Below are 19893 nucleotides of genomic sequence, written 5' to 3'. Positions count from 1 at the left end.
GTAGAACCCTCCAGAATGGTTATTGAAACGTATCTCAAAAAGTTAATGATCCCATGGACCGTAACAAGTTTCCCAAGACCAAAGCGTCGCAGATCCTCCACCAAACTTAACATGTGCACGGGATGATTTCCCACGTTTTAGCGTGTTTGTTACTACCAAGCCCAATCTACTCTCACCAACAGATACGGTTCCAGTTAAAGCCCCAGTAGAGTTCACCAACTGGTTAGCATAAAAGGTGTCTGCTGGTTGTTATGGAGACGTGGTGGCAGCTTGGTGAACTGCAGCGCTTTTCTGCATCTCTCTAAGAGTGAACTCTGAAGTTTAGTTTTTTTACCTTCCGCTCAGGTTGTGTGATGATTAGATAAACATGACCCCTCTTCCAGCCTAGTGGGCAGTGGATGACAGAAATGGACTTTAGTGTCACATCACATTTGAACCCTGGAAAACAAATGGTTGTGGATTTCTATTTAGATGTTCCTAGAGTACCAGTAAAGTATAAACAATGAAAAATACTTCAGGTGACCTTATTTTATTTTTGTTAACCTTAGCCAGTTGGGAGCACTGTCGCCTTGCCAGCAAGAAGGTCTTGGGTTCGAATCCCACCCCTGGGGGACTTTCTGAATGGAGGTTGCTTGCTTTCCCTGTGCATGTGTGTGTTCACTCTGGCTTTCCCCCATAGTTCAAAAACATGACTGTTACAGTTGAAACCAGAAGTTTACATACAGCAAATAAAAAGATTCAAACACATTTTTTTCACCCTCAGTCTGAAGTTAAATCATACCATACTTCATACTGAAGTTATAAAGTTTGAAACACAATTATTCCTGATACTGACCAAATGTCGGAATTCAGAAAAGTTACAAAAAAGAATCTGTAAAAAAATGTTCTCGCCATGTTTTCTAACATTTCGCAAATACAAATAATTTTGGTAATTATGACCGACCTAAAATAACAGGTGCTTGGTCAGATTTTACTTTGGACAGTGAGAAAAAAAATATGCATGTCTCTTTTTATATGTCTATTGAGTCATGTGCCCCAAGTGGTGGTGTTAAAAACAATTAAAACATTTCTTTACTCAAGTTTTTTTCTCCACACTGATTAAAAACAGCCAATTAAATTCCTAATTCTTTAAAATTACATAAGATTACTGCAGCAAAATCAGATTTTTTTTTTTAGGGCTTTTTACACCGAGGTGACCATCTCCATGACTAAAAAGATTAAAAATGGTTGCGACAATCAACGAGGATTACATCTATTTTCAACTTGCTCTGAACTGTGTTTCACTTCAATGAAAGCAGTTCATTCGGCTCTTTCCGTGAATTAATGTCTGTGCAATTATCTCATGACACTAGGTGGCATCCGACAGCTGCAGTTAGGGGCTTCTGACTGCCCAGTCTCTCCATAGCCAGAAGTGTTTGCGTTCATTTAGGAAATAATGGGCTTTCCTTTAAAAAAAAATAAAAAAAATTACATCTGCTGCAGAAAGGAGATGCGCTTTGACAGCATGTGTTGCAGCTAAAAAAAAGCCAGAACAAGTGCACACACTAACACACCCGCAACAGTGAAAGAACGGAGGACGGACGAAGGTATATGGACGCCCCCGTATTATGCAAATCCCAAGCCCCCGCACAGCTGCTGCCAGGCCGGCCATTCCTCGCGATGACTCCGCCCCTCCCTGAGTCTACGTAACCAAGCCGCGGTGACGTACGGATGCCTCTCTTTCCTACACTCTGCAAAGCATCATCAAAATCACCATCCATCAAGAACCGATTCATCCCCCTCATGCTCACCCCCTCCTCCTTTCTCTCTCTCTCCTTTCTCTCTCTCTCCTCCTCCTTCGTTGTCTTTTTAATGTAACTTCTGGATGATCGGGAGAGCAGGGAGCGTCTGGAGAGCCTGGTCCGGTGACTCCATCTCTGCTGAAAGATCCACTCGCAAGGCATTCTGCTCATCATAGCTGGACACACGGACTGGAGGGGATCCGTTTGTGGAATAACGCCGCGCTTTCCTGTGGATTTCAGTTATGTTGATTTTTTTTTTTACCTCCTGGATGTTGGAGCGCATCAGACCGCTCTGAGTGAAGCGGTCTTCTTGGATTTTCAACGACTGTTTATTTTAGTCTCACATTATTAGTAGTGTTGCACCTCGGTGATCCAATGAAGGCAGTTTCAAAGCATCTAATGTGACTATAATTTTTGTTAAAAAAAAAAAAATGTCGGAGTTTCTTTAAGAGATTAAAATCGCGTGTGTTAAAAATTTCGGTAAAAAAAAAAAAAAATTAAAGTTGCTTGTGCAAAGTTTTGAAGACTGTCGGTATGGCTATGGTAGCGTGGAGAACCACGGAGGGCGTCGGGGACTCCCAGGGGACTCTCTCCTCCCCGGTGTCCCAAGTGGCACCTCTGTCTCTTCCCGGTGAACTGACGGGACACATGAACTCAGCGGCCTCTCTGGAAATACCCCAGGCAGGAGCGGCTCAGGGAGCACCGCCGCCCAATCTATCCGGCGCTTCCGCCGCGTCCACTTCCACTACCACCTCCTCCACGAACAACAACAGCACCTCCTCTTCTTCCTCCTCTTCTTCCTCCTCTTCCATGGACAAACAGCAGAGCCAGCAGATCGAGTGCATCGTCTGCGGGGACAAATCCAGCGGGAAGCACTACGGACAGTTCACGTGCGAGGGATGTAAGAGCTTCTTCAAACGCAGCGTCAGGAGGAACCTGACGTACACCTGCAGGGCCAACAGGAACTGTCCCGTGGACCAGCACCACCGCAACCAGTGCCAGTATTGCCGCCTCAAGAAATGCCTCAAAGTCGGCATGAGGAGGGAAGGTACGGCCTGCCGCCCTCCTTTTGTTTGAAGCCCGGCAGAATACAGGCGGAAACTCAATTTCCCATTATCCACCCTGCTTTTATTCATCCGTCTACTTACCGTAACGCACGCGTCTTATAAACGCACACTTGCATAACGCAATATGTGTTTAGAATAACATTTGTTAACATCAAAAATATTTGCTCTGGGCAGTAATAGTGGAGAAAACCTACTTATGCTCCTCATTGCCTTTCTAAAACAGCGTTTATGTGAGGAGAATATTTTCTATTTTTGTCACTGAAAAAAATATTAATACTAGCTAGTAGGCAGTTAGCTAATAGAGGCTATTAACCTAAACTTATTTTTATATAAATATTTGGTATTATTAAATATATCCTTTATCTCAAAGCCAGTACATTTTTCTAATATACCAATATTAGCTGCTGGTATTACTTTCAAACTTGAATATTATTGACCCAACATTTGTGTAGCCTAGCATTTGTTTGAACTAGTGTGGGTTGTGATGTTATGTGAATGTATTCATCCCATTGTGTGTCTAAAATATAATTCCAGCCATGCATAAATCATGCATATTTTTTCCTCTAGAATTACTAGTATTGGCAAATATGAGCTAGTATTGGCTAATTTTTTGTTTGCTTGTTTTTTTTTAAATTTTTTAATTTGAATTTTCTGATAAAAAATATTGTATGATAATTTGTCCTGTTGTAGAGAAAACCTATTTGATCATTTCTAAAATATCTTATAAGTCTTTAGCTGGCTAAAAATATTACCATTAGCTTATATTCTTTTCAAAAGTAAATAGCCTTAATGGAGCATTTGTTGTAGCCTAATTTTGTCTCAAATGTATTTTTAAAATATATATTCAGTCTTTATTTCACCAGTAACGTTTTATATATTTTTGTCTTGCAAAAAAAAAAAATACTAGCACTGACATATAACTGGCTTAGGGTGCTACTGTCCAATATTTTTAGAAAGCTGAATTTCTTTAATGGAACACATTTGTGAAAAGCAAATAGCGGGGCTCTGATAACGTGGATAAAAGCCATTTTATTCCGTTCCCTGTGTTCCTAGAATGTTTTATCCGTCTTTATCTCACAGATAGTGGGCTACTGTGCATTTCAGTGTAAACAGACGGGGTGTGAAATAATGTCCCAGCTAGCATCCTGTTGCATGTTTAACGTAAGCTATCCCTGTTGCCTTCACGGTCAGCTGGGTGAAACAACAAGAGAACCATGACATTGTAAGAAGTTCATTTTCGACAGCGACACTGTGATATTTATTTTGTTGTAATTTTGACGTTTTTTATTAGTTTTGTTGAGATTTCAGCTTTAAAGAGCGAGGCTTAAAAAAATAAAACAACTGCATTTTGTGGGTTTATGTAAAATCCGTGTCAACATTTATAATGTATGCAGGTCATACAGGCTCAGAGGTGGCCTACTGTAGCATAGTGCTGCTAGTTATAGGCTTTCTTATTTTGATTATTTTTACATTATAAATTCAAATTCCTCTTTTTTTAAATTTGGATCACATTCCAAACAGATATACCCCAAAAAGTGGTTTTCTCCATTTAAGACCGAAGACAAACATTTCCAGGTGAATAGAAGCTAGTTTATAACTCAGTTTTAATTGTTAAAGACAAACTGAAATAACCGCTAAGGCCAACAGAAACCCCCGCTATTACGTGCAGGTCGCGGCCTACAAATAACTGGATTTTTTTCCATGTCGCAATCCTGAATGTGACTTTTCTGACCAGGAGCTGTCTAAAACTATTATTAGTTGCAATTTAGCTTCCCACTGCCGACTGTAGAAATAACCGGAGTGGACAGAAGAGACCGTGTATGTCCCGTTGCTTTTCATTGGCATCTGTTGCTATGAAAGATCCCCAAGTGCGGGCTGTTCTTTAAATGTCAGCTGGGCTGCATTGGTAGTCTGTTTTAGTTTGACGTGACATCTCTGCTGCTTATTGTTGCAGCCGTGCAAAGGGGCAGGATACCTACGCAGTCCTACCACGGCCAGTTCGCGCTGACTAACGGGGACCCTCTGCAATGCCACTCCTACTTGTCCGGGTACATCTCCCTGCTGCTGCGGGCCGAGCCCTACCCGACCTCCAGGTTCGGCTCCCAGTGCCTGCAGAACAACAACATCATGGGGATTGAGAACATCTGCGAGTTGGCGGCGCGGATGCTCTTCAGCGCCGTAGAGTGGGCCCGGAACATCCCGTTCTTCCCGGACCTGCAGGTGCCGGACCAGGTGGCCCTCCTCCGCCTCACCTGGAGCGAGCTGTTCGTGCTGAACGCCGCCCAGTGCTCCATGCCCGTCCACGTCGCCCCGCTGCTGGCCGCCGCGGGCCTCCACGCGTCCCCGATGTCCGCCGACCGGGTGGTAGCCTTCATGGATCACATCCGGGTCTTCCAGGAGCAGGTGGAGAAGCTGAAGGTGCTGCAGGTGGATTCAGCGGAGTACAGCTGCATCAAGGCCGTCGTGCTGTTCACCACAGGTAAATATGTTCGGAATATTTACTCCAGTACACACTGAAGTAAAGATTTTATGGAAAACTGGACATTTGAACAACGAGGAAAATTAGTTATTATACTCAACCACAATTACTGTGAATAAAATAAACAACAATCAGCACATTGCTACAAGTAACAAGCATGAAAAAAAACTTTAATCATGATTAGCAACTTCGATCTTTACAAGACGTAAAACTTGGCAAATTTAGTTTTAAAGTAATTATTTGTAATTCTGTTAAGGTTTTTATTGTGACAGGAACGTGCTGGAGTCCCATTTGAAGAGAAGGGCTAAAGATTAGGGTAATGGCAAAGAGGCATTCCAACCTCAAAGACAAAGTCAAAACATGCAGAAAGACAGTCAGCAGTTAAAAAGAGTTTAGTTTTTTAATGTTAATTATTTAGAACGGTATTAATATTTTTTAACATGCAGTGTTTTTTTATTTAATCAAAGTAAATATATATAAACTACTAAAAATTGATATTCCTTCAAGAGATATTTGTTTAAATTAAACTTTACTGTCTGTCCAAAATGTGACAGAAATTATTCTTTAACATAGTTTAATGTTAAAAACATACATTCAAGATAAAATAAAAGAGACACAATAATAAAACCCACATTCTTACAGAACAACCTGGCAGGAACTTAGTGTGAATGAGGATCATTTTAAGTCTAAATCTCACATGGGTGTTAATAGTTTTTTTTTTTTTTTGCTTTACTGATGTTATTTACAGTGTTGTTTACTTCTACTCCTTTAGCATCTTGTGTACTAAATATTTGTTTATCCAAGACTCGAAAGGAAATGAAAGAGTTCTGAAAAGCTGCTTTGAATCTCCATAGCATCCAAATGAGATTTAAACTCATAGCGATCAAAATATATCTTCATAAACCCCTAAAGGAGGTTGTGTCGTCCGACAGTCAACATCGTAATCCTGCATCCTCAAATCAAGTGGTGATGAACTGTTTTCCAGGAGCCGGCTCCAGTAATTACATTTTACTTTGTGTGATCCTTAACCGTTACATTTTAAATATTGTTTTTAATTCCACAAATACTTTGAAGTATTAGGAAAAAAATAAGATAGTCACAAACAGGTTGTGCTCAGCTAAACTCCCAGCCCCCTTTAACGGCTGAGCCGCTGGATCGAAAGGAACGAGCAGCGGCAGCGGAGTGAAAAATAAAAGAAGCTCCTCTCTCTAGGTCTATTTCGGTCCCCATGAGCACATCTGAGCACGTGTCTTTAAACTGGGACACAGTAGCCTTTCTTTAACCCCTGCTGCCACGCGGCCTGCAGCGCTGCAGTGGCGGCAGGCTGCAGTAGCAAAACATTTGATCCAGTGCAGCAGCACCGCTCTGCCAGACGTGGCTCTGCTGGATTCCTCTGCGACAATTTTGGAGGTTTTAGTCGAGCGCCGTCGTCATCTTTGATCGCAGGAAGCGTTGGACTGAGGAGACAGATGAACTCCTTTTCACCACCCACAGCACGGATGATTGAACCTTTCGCTGTTACATGTCAGGTTGTTACCTGACCACGACTGAATTGCTGTTTCCGTCTCAGTGGCTGTTATTTTATTTTTTTAACCTGCTTTGATCCCCTGAGATGTAGTAGGATGTTTTAGCAGAGCTAAAGATCTTTAGCATTCCTCGCCTCATTGTGTACCTAGGCATGCTAGTGAATGCTACATTCCTCTTCTCTAATGAACGTTACAACACAAAAGACGGATTCTACTTATATCTGCCCTTTTCTGAGCTGTAGAATTAGGTGAAAATGGAAAGACTCTCTCTTCACTTTTAGCTGTTGTTTAACAGGGACGCACCGATCCACTTTTTTCACTCCCAATACCGATGCCGATATCTGAAATTTAGCATTGGCCGCTACCGATCCGATACAGAAAAACAGTGCTGAATTGACTTAAAATGCAACATAAATGTACTGAATTACAAATGTCATTAATATCTCTGCACCAGTACAGCTCATTTAAATACACCAATAGCTTCACAAGATTGGTCAAACATGTAAAAACAACTTCAATTTGTCCCGTCGGTGCAAGTAGGACTATAACAGCCAATGTTAAATAAATATGAAAGAAACTGAAACTGACAAAATCAATAGGTTGACTATTTTGGTCAAATGTGAAAAATATAAACTACAATAAATTCTCCTTTAAATGGTGCAGAAAGCACAGATATCGATATTGGATCAGTGCATCTCTGTAAATGAAACCACCTGTCCTGATTTTCTAATTTTTTTTCTCCCTGTTTCCTCTTGGCGCAGACGCCTGCGGCCTGTCGGACATGGCCCATGTGGAGAGCCTCCAGGAGAAGTCCCAGTGCGCGCTGGAGGAGTACGTGAGGAGTCAGTACCCCAACCAGCCCAACCGGTTCGGGAAGCTGCTGCTCCGCCTGCCCTCGCTGCGCACCGTCTCCTCCTCGGTCATTGAGCAGCTGTTCTTCGTGCGCCTGGTGGGGAAGACGCCCATCGAGACGCTGATAAGGGACATGCTGCTGTCCGGCAGCAGCTTCAGCTGGCCGTACATGCCCATCCAGTAGGCAGAAGGCTACAATGTTACATCTCCAATCGAGTGATTTGGGGTTTTTTTTGTTTTGTTTTGTTTTTTTTCCCCATGTAACCCAAAATTTTCTGCCAGAGGAATGAGATTATTTAAAGGTTAAAAAAAAAAAAACATCATGTAATTCTACTAATTAATATCAGCGGTCTGCCTTATTTTACAAAAAGGGTCCTGAACGAAATGAAGAACAGGAAATGATTTCAAATCACAGACAGAATAAAAAAAAACGAAACACGACACAAGTTGACTGCTTATTTTGGACTGTTATTTCTTTTCTTTTTTTTGTAATTGTGACGGTGTATGGACGCTTTAACAAAACGATATTTATTGGACCTGTGTGTATATTTATCGTGCTTGTAAATTATGTTTCCGATCCTTTTGCTTTCTAAATGTTGCGTGTGTCGTTTTTTGCCCACGGTCAATGAGGAAACTGCAGGGAGCCTCTCGTGTGTGTTGATCTGTTTATTTCTAAGTTTTTTATTTGATTTTTGTCTCTGTTCTTGTTGATTTCATACCTTCCAGAAAAAAGCACTTTGGACTCAGTGAAAAATGGAAATATTTACAGCATTTGTTTTGAACCTTCCACACTAAAGCTCTGACTTAGTGGTTAATTGTTTTGTCATGTCCTGGTTATGAAATTGTTCTTTTTTTTAAAGAGAGAGATTACTCCTTTCTTTTTTTATTTACAAAAATATTCTCTTGTAAAAAAAAAAGAATTGTAGATACTTCTTGGCCAAATTTCCTCATTCTTCTTTTCACGATTGTGCAGATATGACTGTTTGCCTTCTGTGACGATGTTAAAAGCGGCTAATTTCTTTTGGGTTTTAGCAGATATGTTCAGTTTGCTCCTGAGATGTTGCGGCTGAGTGAGGCTGACTGTCAGGAAGCTGCCGGGTATTTTTCTACTCAGAGGGGTTTACACTCAGACCCCACTCCCCGTCACTTTTATTTCACTCACACACAAAAAAGAAAAAAAAACAAACAATGGCACAAGGAGATTATTGATGATTACATTACCAAATAATGTGTTTCCACTTTTTTTTTTTTTTTGGTTGTCTGAGAGATTTTTAAAGAGCAACATCTTCCCCGGCTGAGAGACAAATGGACTTGATGGGAATCATGTGTTTATATGAACCCAGGCCACTCACTTGCACAACCTGCTCCGTTCAAAGGGTACGAATGTGTGTGTGTGTGTGTGTGTGTGTGTGTGTGTGTGTGTGTGTGTAGGCGTGTTCATGTGTAACTATCCAACAGGGGACATGCGTGTCATTTTACACTGACCAACAGGGGACTCACCGTTGAAGAGGGGACATTTTGTAGGTCCCCTCTTGGAAATGACCCTGTTTTAGGGTCAGGGGTTGCAGTTAGGACTAAGGTGTGAATTGACTTTTGGTTAGGGTTAGGAAAAGGGTTAGGTATGTGATGGTTAGGGTTAGGAAAAGGGTTAGGGTTAGGCTGTAGAAATGAATGGAAGTCAATGGAATGTCCCCTGTTGGATAGTAGCGTACGACTGTGTGTGCGTGCGTGCGTGCGCATGTGTATGTATGTGTGTGTGTTCCTTTGTGTTTTTTTTTCTTTTTCTGACAACCACTCTGATGTACTGTGAAAGTTAACATATTGGTACCTTATTAAATTATAACTCAAGATTTATACATAAAGTGTACTTTGTTTATTTCAATTTATCATTTATTTCACTTGATGTTTCATGAAAGCAACGTCAAACCGAGACTGTAGGTGTCAGAATATGATTTTTTTTATTATTATTTAGATTATTTTTTGTATTATTATTGTTTAGAATTGAAGAATATTCTGTGGTGTTCTGGAGTCGGGTTCTGGCCCCTGGCTGGAGGGTTTTAGTCAAACAAATTAATCCCAGTGGCAGTGACAGCTGCATGTTGGTGCCATGATGTGCAGATCCTCTGCAGGAGAGAGAGAGAGAAATTACAACTGACACCATTAATGCAAACTACTTTCATTTTCATTCTAAAGGAATAATGCAACATTTTAATTCTGATTATAGCAAATAAATACATTTGTTTTCAGAAACTATTCACATAGCAAACAAGGAAATTACATGTTTTAGCAACTGGATATGTTGTTTTTTTCCCTCTCCTCCCCCCCACAATTCTCATAAATATTTTTTAACATACAAGTTAACACCTCCGTTTAGGCTGTTTCCCTTCATAAAGGAGCGAGGGTAAAAACTCTGGAGGAGGAAGAATGAAACAAGGATCGTGTCTGCGGTGGCAGATTGAAGAAGACAGAGAGGATTAAGGCAGCTTCTTTCCTTCTTAGTGGACAGAGAGCTAATGAGGGGCCCCTGAGTGCTCTGTCACTACAGTTTACCCTGAGGAGGATGAAGCCGGGCAGTCCACGGCCCCTGGGCGCTCCGGGCCAAAAGGCCAACATGAAACAATGGAGCATTTTTCCCACACACGTACAGGTCCGAAAAACCGACAGGAAAAAGAAGAGAAGAAAAAGAAGAAGAAGAAAAAAAGCGGAGAGTGAACGGAGCTGGTTGAGATGATGCTGGGAGAAACCGGGTTCAGACTGAGGTCTGTGGAGATGAAGTTGCAGTTCCGCCCCGAGAAATGGGTTCAGAAATCCGAACCTGGAGGGTTTTGGATCAGTCAGATATCATATCATGTATGACAGAAAGCCTTCAGCTCTTATGCGCATTTAATAACTCATCATCCACAAATAATGCTGATAGGTCGATGAAACCCGAGTGAGCCGCTTTTTTTTGTTGTTGCTGCTGCTGTTACAGATGTACTTCTACTGTAACACTTTATTTTTACTTTCGAGGAATAAATATGTGGATTTAAATTTTACGCCACAAAAACTGTGACGTTTATCAATTGAGATCCACGCATAATTGCGTCGCTTGTTTCCCTTCGGTTTTAAATAGTTTAGGCCACAGGCTGGCGGTGGGTTCAATGTGCGTTATTCAGTGTGGGATATTACAAAGTTTTCTTCTTCTTCTTCTGTTCTACTTCTTATTATTATTATTTCTCCGATTGAATTTCGCTGCTTTACTGGCGCTTACAGACGATTAATCAATTATTGTTCTGCTGCTTTAAATCTGGACTGCTTTTAAGTAATTAAATATTCATGTAAAAATTTTAAGACTAAAACCATAGATGGTTTATGGTGAAAATCCACTAAAAGAACGACGCGTCATTCTCCTTGCTAACTGTGCCCCAAGTGAGCAGACAATTCGGAAATAAATGCATAAAATGAAAAAAAAAAGAAGAAAAATAAAAAGAAATTAAATTAAGTCGTATAAGCAAAGAACTCTCCGCTTCTGTATAAACCCTCAAACTCGTTTTTTTTTTTTAACTGTACGAGTAAACTAAAGGAAAACTCGTATACGGCGGATGAAAACACATCCTTTCTACTGTTTAGCTAAAAGTTTACATGCGGGTTTCTGAGTACTTATGATTTTTATTTCCAGCAACATTCATCAGGGTTGTATATCAAAACACAAAAAGCGAGAAATACATAATTCCAGCAGTTTTATGGACTCCCCACCCCCTAAAATCTTAAACTAACCAATTCATAACACAACGTATTTTTCTTTTATTCTTTTCTTACAATACTTGTAATCTTTACGTTATTTTCCTACGTTATTTTTTGATTAAATAAATAAATAAAAACAATTACAAAAAATAACAGGAATAATAATAATAACAAAATAATAGAAATAAATACATAAATTAGCTCTGCATAAACCTCTTCGTCCGACTTATTTATAGAACAGCGACGTCATTTCAGTTCACACGCCAGGCTTTATTATAACTTTTGCTTGCAACCGCAAACATTTAAATTCGCTTTGAATAAACTTAACGAATTGTTTTTTATTATTATTCATTTTTATTTTATTTTATTATTCCAAAACGGTGTAACGCTTTACTACTTACTATAAGCGCCATTTTGAATATGAAAAATTATCATAAACATACATTTTCAAAGATAATAATAATAATAATAATAATAATAATAATAATAATAATAATAGGGTTGCATATCGCAGCTGCAGCTCCTAATGTTATTTTACTGGCGCATCTGAGCATGCTCAGATTGTATTCCTTTGCATTTAGTTATTCTATTTTATTTAAACAAGGCTTTTAAAAAGCATCATTAAGCAGGTTGATTGTTTTTGTTTTCTGTTATGCAGATGACTCAATTTTGTGCTTATTGGTTAGATATGAATTCAAACAAATATCACAAGTCCTCTTTCCGGACTAATAAGTCAGAAGTCAGCATTGCAACATGGCTGCCATCAGTTTATTGGTCGGATGTTGATCTGCTGCAGGACTGGAGGTGAACAGGAAGGACTCCTGATTGTTTTGTCCCTTTGAACAGGAAGTGGAAGCGTCAGGTTCACAGTTTGGACTGATGGCCCAGAACTCTCAACATGAGAGGCAGGAAACGTTAATAAGAAACCAACAGCGACTTTACATCATGTCGAATGTAAGTTTGGGAAATAAATGACATTCATAAGGTTTCTCCAGAGGTCACCCAAACCCTAAATTTGTCCACTTCTACACGTTGACTCACTCTGCAGTGTCGGGAACAGACATGTTAAACGTCCTTTTGCATATTTCTTATTCCCCCTTTTCCACCAAATTGCCCCTATATATCCCGTCCTCCTCCTCAGACGGACACCGTGCCACTCTGTCTGGCTCCTCTGGAGGCTGGAAGCTGACGAGGTTCCCCCACACAGTTTCAGTGACACCCCCCCTCCGTGACCATTCTGGCCTTTCAACTGACACCAACCAAAAAGCAGGCAGGGGCGGACAGAGGCACATCAAGCTCTGGAGTTATTTAATATAATTTACAAGTCCATCTTAAATTTTCTCTGACAAAAAAAAAAAATCCCAAATCTGCCTCTTTTTTTTTCTCACATTGAAAAACAAAAAACAAAATGCTAATTTACACCCAGAGAGGCGAGGCTGCGGCGCCACGCCTCACTGAGCCCATCTGATGCTCACACGGACTTAAAAGCAGGCAATATTGGAGGACGCCTGTCTGCAGAGGAGCCCCCTTCTTTGCAAAACATTTCAACGACAGAGGAGAGAGAGGAAAAAAAACCCCACAGCAATCAACTCAAGGACTGTACAAAGAACGAGCCGGCGTTGCTAAGAGACAGATGCAGAATAACCTCCACCAGAAACCTGACCATGACCCTTCCTCCGCCTCCTCCGCCTCCCAAACAGTCTCTGCCTCTCCCACCCAATTACTACAGAACATTAAAGACCACCTCTGTCACATTAAATCTGAATGCCAAGGAGAAAAGGGAGTGGAGGGTGGAGGTGGGGGTTTATGAGGATGTTGCGCGGAAGACTTTTGGAATACTTGCTGAAGTGAGAAAACAGTTTCTCTGTCTTTCTTTCTTTTCTTTTTTTTTCCCCTCTCCATTTGGTTTGGTTGCAGCAGGCCTGCAGGACGGCTGCTGGTGTGTTTCATATCCAGGCTGAGGGGGACGACAGGCGGCGTTTGGGACGGAGGCAGGGATGAGGTGGAGGAGGGTGGAAGGAGGTGGGCAGAGGGAATCTGTCAGACGAATGAGAAGATGAAGATTTGACAGAGAGGTGACAGAGAGTTCAGCTCGTACGAGGCCTGTCGATTAGTGCGTGTGTGGCTGACAGGTGGAATCCCAGGGGCGCGTCTGTCACCGCAGCCTGCTGCCAGGCCGAGGCGGTGGCCCCCCCTGCTCCATCACCACCACCACCACCCAACCAACCCAGCGGAGAACACCCACGGGTGGGGACTCAGCGCTGACGTCGCGGCTCCTCATTGGCTGCTCGCCGGCGGCTCAACCCACCAACCAGGGCCCAGATTAAAGCTTTATTGTACACAGAAACCAGGGCGAAAGTCATGCTAATCCCCTGCTAAGACATCGCTGTCAGTGATCTGTTGCTACAACACTGTCCAAACAAGCCTGCAGGACCAACCAAGGTCACAGTACATTTAGTTTTTTTCTGCCCCGGGTGTAATGTTTATTTTTGCTGGTATTTAACATTTTCAATGCGACGGCAGACGAGACACTCCAGGTGTGCAGAGGTTAAAGAAGGACCTGCTGCTATTCAAGCTGCAGTATGGAACTATTGTTAAAAAATATATGTATGAAATTATCACTATATTCTAACAGTATAAGACAGATAATCTGTAAAAAAAAAAGTAAAATTGAGCTCCTCTGCCTTCTCCCAGTGCCAAGAGTTGAAATGCACTCAGTAAGAAACAACCAATCAGAGCCAGGAGGAGGGGCTTAGCACTGTCAATCACTTTCGTGTTGACATCCTTCCTCTTTCTGGTTCACTACAACACAGCCTATGTTGGTTAGCATGGCCTCCTCCAACTGTAACTTGTTTCTGCTTTAGCAGCGTGGTCACGAGGTTGATAGACAGCGCTAAGACCCTCCTCCTGGCTCTGATCGGTTGTTTTTGAGGCATTTCTTCAGACGGCAATAGCAACTCAGGGGGACGGGGTGGAAAACAGAGGGGTTTTTTTATATATAGATTATCTGTGTCATATTATGTCTCCCAACATGGTGACAGTTTTAACAAATACAGAGAAAATATTTTTGTAAAAGTTACATACTGTAATGGAGCATTAACATGCAAATCGTGGGTTTTCAAACGTCTCTTTCCTTACCAGGACTGGAGGGACGAAGTAAAATCATACTGAGATGGGGAAAAAAACAAACAAATAACTGAATATGGTGACACAGATGAAAGTAAACGCAAATATAGTTTTTGGGGGAATATCAAGAGATGTATAATCCTAATCCCAGAATAAATGTGGCATAATCTCACTATCATACAAATTTAAAATTTTGAAAACCGTTTGTTTTATTTCAACTTATCAGAACATAAAGTTCTGATAAATTACGCAGAAGTTTTTATCTCTAATGTGACATAACATGTCAACCTGTATGCATAAATAAAATCAGCATTATGAAACATTTTTGCAAATCACTGTACAGGTGAGCTCCTGTTAGATCAAGTGACTACAGTTTCTCTTACTTATGTGACTACTAAACTCCATAAAAACACACACACGCCCACACACGCACCCCCACGCGCACACACACACACGCACACACACACGCACACACACACACACACTCTCTCTCTCTCTCTTAGTGGAGTCATGGTGCTGCAGACAATAGACAAAGCACACAGTGGAGCCATGCAGTCTATGAACACATTAGATGAGACACACACTCGTGTGTAACAGAGCAGAAAGGCAGCGGTGGAGAGCGGCATGGCAGAGGGAGAGTCTCCACTGAGGTGAGTCTTCATCCTGACAGTGTTGGCAAACAGATCATCATGTGTGAGATGATCCAGATTGAAACACCTTGCTTTTAAAAAATGGCGCTCACCTTTATTCCGGGTTTGAAAGTTGGGACATTTTGGCTGAATGTGATTCTGGAGACGTCTGGAGACGTTTGAGACTTTTATGCAGGCAACAGCAATTTAGGAAAGGACCAATAAAAACCTTTGATAATAACAAAACACACAAAAGCTGAATAGGAGAAAACAGCAAATAAAATATACCAATAATAATAATAATATAATAAAATGTCTACTCTTAGAATCTCAAACAAACAAAAAAAAGGCAGTCAGATACGCTTTGATTCTCTCAGAGCTTTGACACAAAAGAGAAAACTTTCATAAAGTCAATCAAAGGTTTAGCAGATTCTTATCGTTCTGCGTCTGTACCTACAGACCAGCTCCACTGCAAACACTCCAACTCCGATTTCCTTTTCAGCGCCGCTGTACGGTCCATGATCATTCATGGGTCACAGGAATTATTGTCCGTGTGCTGTGACCTTTGACCTCCCAGTCTCCTGACTACTAGCAGTTTGTAATCTTGCTCATTTGGGAAATTGGATGACATCGGATAAGTAAGTCACCCAATTTATCTGACATTAATGTTTTTCTCTTTATCTTTAGCATAAATTAAATAGAAAAGTGAGTATTAGGATATTATTTTTGCAACTTTTCAAAGATTAAGAAAGAGCATGAGAGAGGCGCAACCAATCATACTCAAACTTTGAGTGAAGATGTAGTTACATTCATGTGTCTTTGTGTTACTCCAAATTAAAGGTCAAAGGTATGAGCTGTTTTCTCTCAAAACCAAAGTTTTCTCTTTGGTTTTGAAGAATGTGTCCAGAACCCCCCCCCCACATAATTTAAATTAATTTGTAATAATCTGACAAAATGAAGTCAAGAAATAATAATAAAACATAATAATGTGGAAAATGACATTTCTGCTATCATCCTATTATACAGTCAGGACCTATTATGGCTGATAAATAAAGGAAATTAATCCCGTTGTAAAAACTAGGGTCAGATTTGCATATCATTGTAATAAAAGAAGGTGAATGCCTTGTACAGGAATAAATTGGCTTGGGAGGGAGTTTGTAATTTTCTCACAGACAAATCTGATTGGTCTGTATAATTTGTAAGGTGTTATCATTTCTAACAACCCAGAGGGCCGGGATGAAGCAAAGTCGGGTCACAGCCACGCTATTTAATCGCACAACTTTAAACTTTCATCTCTTTTTTAAAGCGAACGTTTTCCCTTCCTCAAACTTTCTGATACTTTACCACATTATAAACACAAACTTCAATGTGATTTATTTGGAGTTTCTGGCACAAGGATGAGGTGTTTTTTTTCTGGCTTTATTGAAATTTGTTAATTGCGCAAAATTCCAAAAAGGAAACACTTTCCATCACACAAGTCACATGATCAACAACCAGATGTCGCTGCTGGTGGAAACCATGAAGATGAAGAAAACAGGAAGTGATTGGAGGATCATCATTGTGATCACTTGTTCACGTGTGATTTTAATTTGATTTCTTATTTAATAACACCGCAATTTGTGTTTCATCGACATTAGTGGAATATTGACAGAGTTCTTGATATTGCTGCCGACATGGGATTAAACTTTTGGTGAGTTCGGCCATGACCTGTCCTAACAACCAGGATAGGTCAAGGCCAAACCTTGAGACATTTAGGAAAGTTTAGAAAACATGATGTCAAGGTTTCACCATCACAGGCAGATCGCCTGAAAACGAGATGAAATTAGTTATGCATTACCTTAATCTCCCCTTATTAAAGAGTGGCAAGATAGTAGCCATTTGTCACACATTTAGCCACCAGCCACCTAGGAAATGATGCAGTCAGTTGAGACCAAATCTAAACTCAAGAACAAGTAAAAAGTTGACGTCTCAATGGGACCGTCTGGTCGAGACAAACCATGAAAAGACCGACCGCTTCATTCATGGTGAAAGGTTGCTCTACAAAGCATTGACATAACAATGTTCAAAATGTATTAATTTGAAAAGCAAGTAAACCTCTTCCATTTCAAAGATCAGGCCTTACTTAGTGCCGAAATGTCAAGTGTTCATTGAGGAGGCCACTGAAAAATGATCCCTTTATTTCAACATCGAGTTTTCAGCAAAGAGGTTTTATATTTGGAATAGAAAAGTTTCACATCAACGAGGTTCAAGAGCTTACAAATTAAATGGCCAGTATTATGTTACCTCCAGTTGTTGCATATATCAAACATGACTTAAAAAGAATTTGACTTCACAGTTTAATGGGCCTCTGTCTCTTTAAGAAGCTCCTGCTCTTTCCGACAGACCTGCAGGAAGTCAGGACAACGGTGCTCTTGTATTAACCGTTTAACGTTTTTTTTTTGTTTTTTTTTAGGAGCACAGTAAAAAATGCTGGGTTATTTTCATAACCCAATTTCTGGGTTGAAGCTGTTGGGTCATAGGTTGGGTTAGTTTGACCAAATATTGGGTCAAAATTCATAACGCAAGAGTTGGGTCAGAAATTTACCTGGAGGTTTACAGCTTGAACACTTCTGTTGGGTCAGGTGTCGGGGGTAGATTTACCCAATCGGTTGGGTTAAAGACGAAACTTGGAAGAAGCCACGCCCCTCTTCACAAGCCTCCATTTTCAACAAGACTGTGAACGTTGCATGTCGGACTTCTCCTCTACTTTGAAATAAGACATGGTAAGTAAAAAGAACATAAAGTTTCAACGTGAATAGAATTTTATAAATAAATAGAATTTTTTTCAAACATGTTTGATATTTATTTTTATGGTTATTTAAAATGTTTATTACGGTAGCTTGCTCTGACAAAGAGCTTCGGTGTTGCTACCACACGGCTGTTGGGGGGAAAAAAAAGATGAAGGGGAAGGGCACAATTTGTCAAGTAAACTAAGTTCAGTTGTTTAATATAACCTCAATCATATTTGTTCGTAACTTAACATGTTAAAATGTTTAAAAATCGATTTAGTTTTAAAAGGAATGATAGCTGACGGTTTGTCCGGGTGCAATATGCGCGCGCATCCTCAGCGGGCTTAGGCGACAACACCAACAGTAATGGCGGAGGAGAGCCAGCAGAGCCATTAATAAAGTGGGTATATTATGCTTTTTGAAAATAAAAATAACTTTTGCAAAGTTATTATAAATTAGTTGTGTCATTTATAATAACTATGTGCTCGGCTTATTAACATATAGCTTAATTACAAACATGCTCGGACGGTTTCGGACTTATCCGCTCCCCTGCAGCCGCTGGCTCGTCTCGCCCGCTCTGTCAGTTGACCGGGTCATCGGGTGCGGCTCGTTAAGCCGAGAGAGAACGACCGTCTCCCGGCACATTGCTTTCAAACTCCCGCTGGCTTTCCGCAACGAGTTAAAAGCAAAAATAAGACTATTTAATGTTAATGTTTGCTAATTTTATTATTATTGTTAATTACAAATACATTTATTTAAAGTTAGTGCAGAAAGTTATTCAGCACTAACTTGGTGTTTAAGTTAAGTTTTACTTCCAAATTAAATTATATGTGTTATTTTATTAAGTGCTATGTTTATTTTTAGGAACATAAAAATTACTCTGAACATTTGAAATTGCTGGCTAATTACAAGTTATTTGCAGTGGAGACAGCTATAAGATTGAATTAAGTCATTCTTAAAGTTTGATTTGTGATTTTGTCTTTTCTGATAGATTTTGTAATTTTACATCCAGGATCTTCAGGAGAATTAAGCGAAACCCAAACTCTTCGTTCTCAACGAAGACCTTCTGTATGGCCAAGTACATGAGGCTGCTCCCTCAAGGAATTGAAGCTCAGAAGAAATGTTCTCTAAAATGTTTTCATGCTGTCTAGTTACTGAAACATTTTAACACTAGCTTATGTTTGATACAGAAGAAGATGTAGTCCTGGAGCTGCTGCCAGTACTCAGCCCCACTTACACATTTGGGAGAAGTTTCAGACCCATCAACCTGGAAGTTCAGAAGGCTTCATTGATATCCAGCCTGTAAGTCAACCTTCATCTCTGAATCATGCTCCAATTGTTTACTGTTTAAATAAGTGCATCACTAATGGCCTGTTTTTTCTGTCTTCTCTCTCCATCAGGTTGGGACAAACCTGGTGACGCATCTACAAAATGTGACAACATGGAACCCATATGTCCTCATGCAGGGAGACTGGCAAAAATGTTAAAGTGTCGTTAAAAATGCTCCTTGTTTAATGGCTGAAAGTTTTACTTGTAGTTTGTTTTAAAACAGACTTTTTACATGAAATGTTTTCTAATGTGTAGTAACAGATACTTCTGGAGTTGTAGCCAAATGAGTTAAAGTGATTTAACTATATGCTTTTGAAACAACTTACTTATGTTTTGTAACTTTTGTAAATGAAATCTGCTGGCTATATATATGTATCACGTGGAAATAAAAAAAACTTTAAATTCAGATTGTTTTTAATCCTGTTTTTATATAGTGAAATTTAAAATAAATCTCTTTTAATTTTAACCCAACTATAGTGGTACAATAACCCTTATGTTGGGTTATGAGTTTCAACCCAATTTTGGGTCAATTTAAACGAGTCAATTTAACCCAACGTTTGGTTAGTTGCCATGACCCAATGTGCTGGGTCAAACCCTCAACCCAACCCAGTTG

At 40.3% G+C, this 19893-nt stretch overlaps 1 protein-coding gene and 1 long non-coding RNA gene across 3 annotated transcripts; both read left to right on the top strand.

The window, feature by feature from the left end:
• Window positions 1-1257: 1257 nt before the first annotated feature.
• Window positions 1258-8151, top strand: LOC103462202 (nuclear receptor subfamily 2 group F member 1-B-like). The gene is made up of 3 exons (XM_008404852.3): window positions 1258-2829; window positions 4803-5327; window positions 7615-8151. The coding sequence occupies exons 1-3, from the start codon at window positions 2316-2318 to the stop codon at window positions 7887-7889; spliced, it is 1314 nt and encodes a 437-aa protein (XP_008403074.2). The 5' UTR covers window positions 1258-2315; the 3' UTR covers window positions 7890-8151.
• A 9703-nt stretch (window positions 8152-17854) lies between these two features.
• On the top strand, window positions 17855-19686 carry LOC103462203 (uncharacterized). 2 transcript variants are annotated; one of them, XR_533295.3, is made up of 3 exons: window positions 17855-17945; window positions 18943-19253; window positions 19352-19686. It is a non-coding gene; the product is annotated as an uncharacterized LOC103462203 (long non-coding RNA). The 2 variants fall into 2 exon arrangements; XR_533296.3 differs by having other exon boundaries at window positions 17861-17945; window positions 18964-19253.
• The last annotated feature ends 207 nt before the right edge of the window (window positions 19687-19893 follow it).

The sequence above is a fragment of the Poecilia reticulata genome, chromosome 3, assembly GCF_904066995.2.
Source record: "Poecilia reticulata chromosome 3, P_reticulata-male-v2, whole genome shotgun sequence".
In the NCBI taxonomy this organism is placed as follows: Eukaryota; Metazoa; Chordata; class Actinopteri; order Cyprinodontiformes; family Poeciliidae; genus Poecilia; species Poecilia reticulata.
The sequence above is the reverse complement of the archived record's forward strand: the minus strand, read 5'-3'. Positions and strand labels throughout refer to the sequence as shown.

Excerpts from the sequence above, each read along its gene's own strand:
- LOC103462202 (XM_008404852.3), top strand. The coding sequence starts at position 2,316 with ATGGCTATGGTAGCGTGGAGAACCACGGAGGGCGTCGGGGACTCCCAG. Across the intron at positions 2,830-4,802 it reads AGTCGGCATGAGGAGGGAAG|CCGTGCAAAGGGGCAGGATA; the intron begins GTACGGCCTGCC and ends TTATTGTTGCAG. Across the intron at positions 5,328-7,614 it reads CGTCGTGCTGTTCACCACAG|ACGCCTGCGGCCTGTCGGAC; the intron begins GTAAATATGTTC and ends CTCTTGGCGCAG.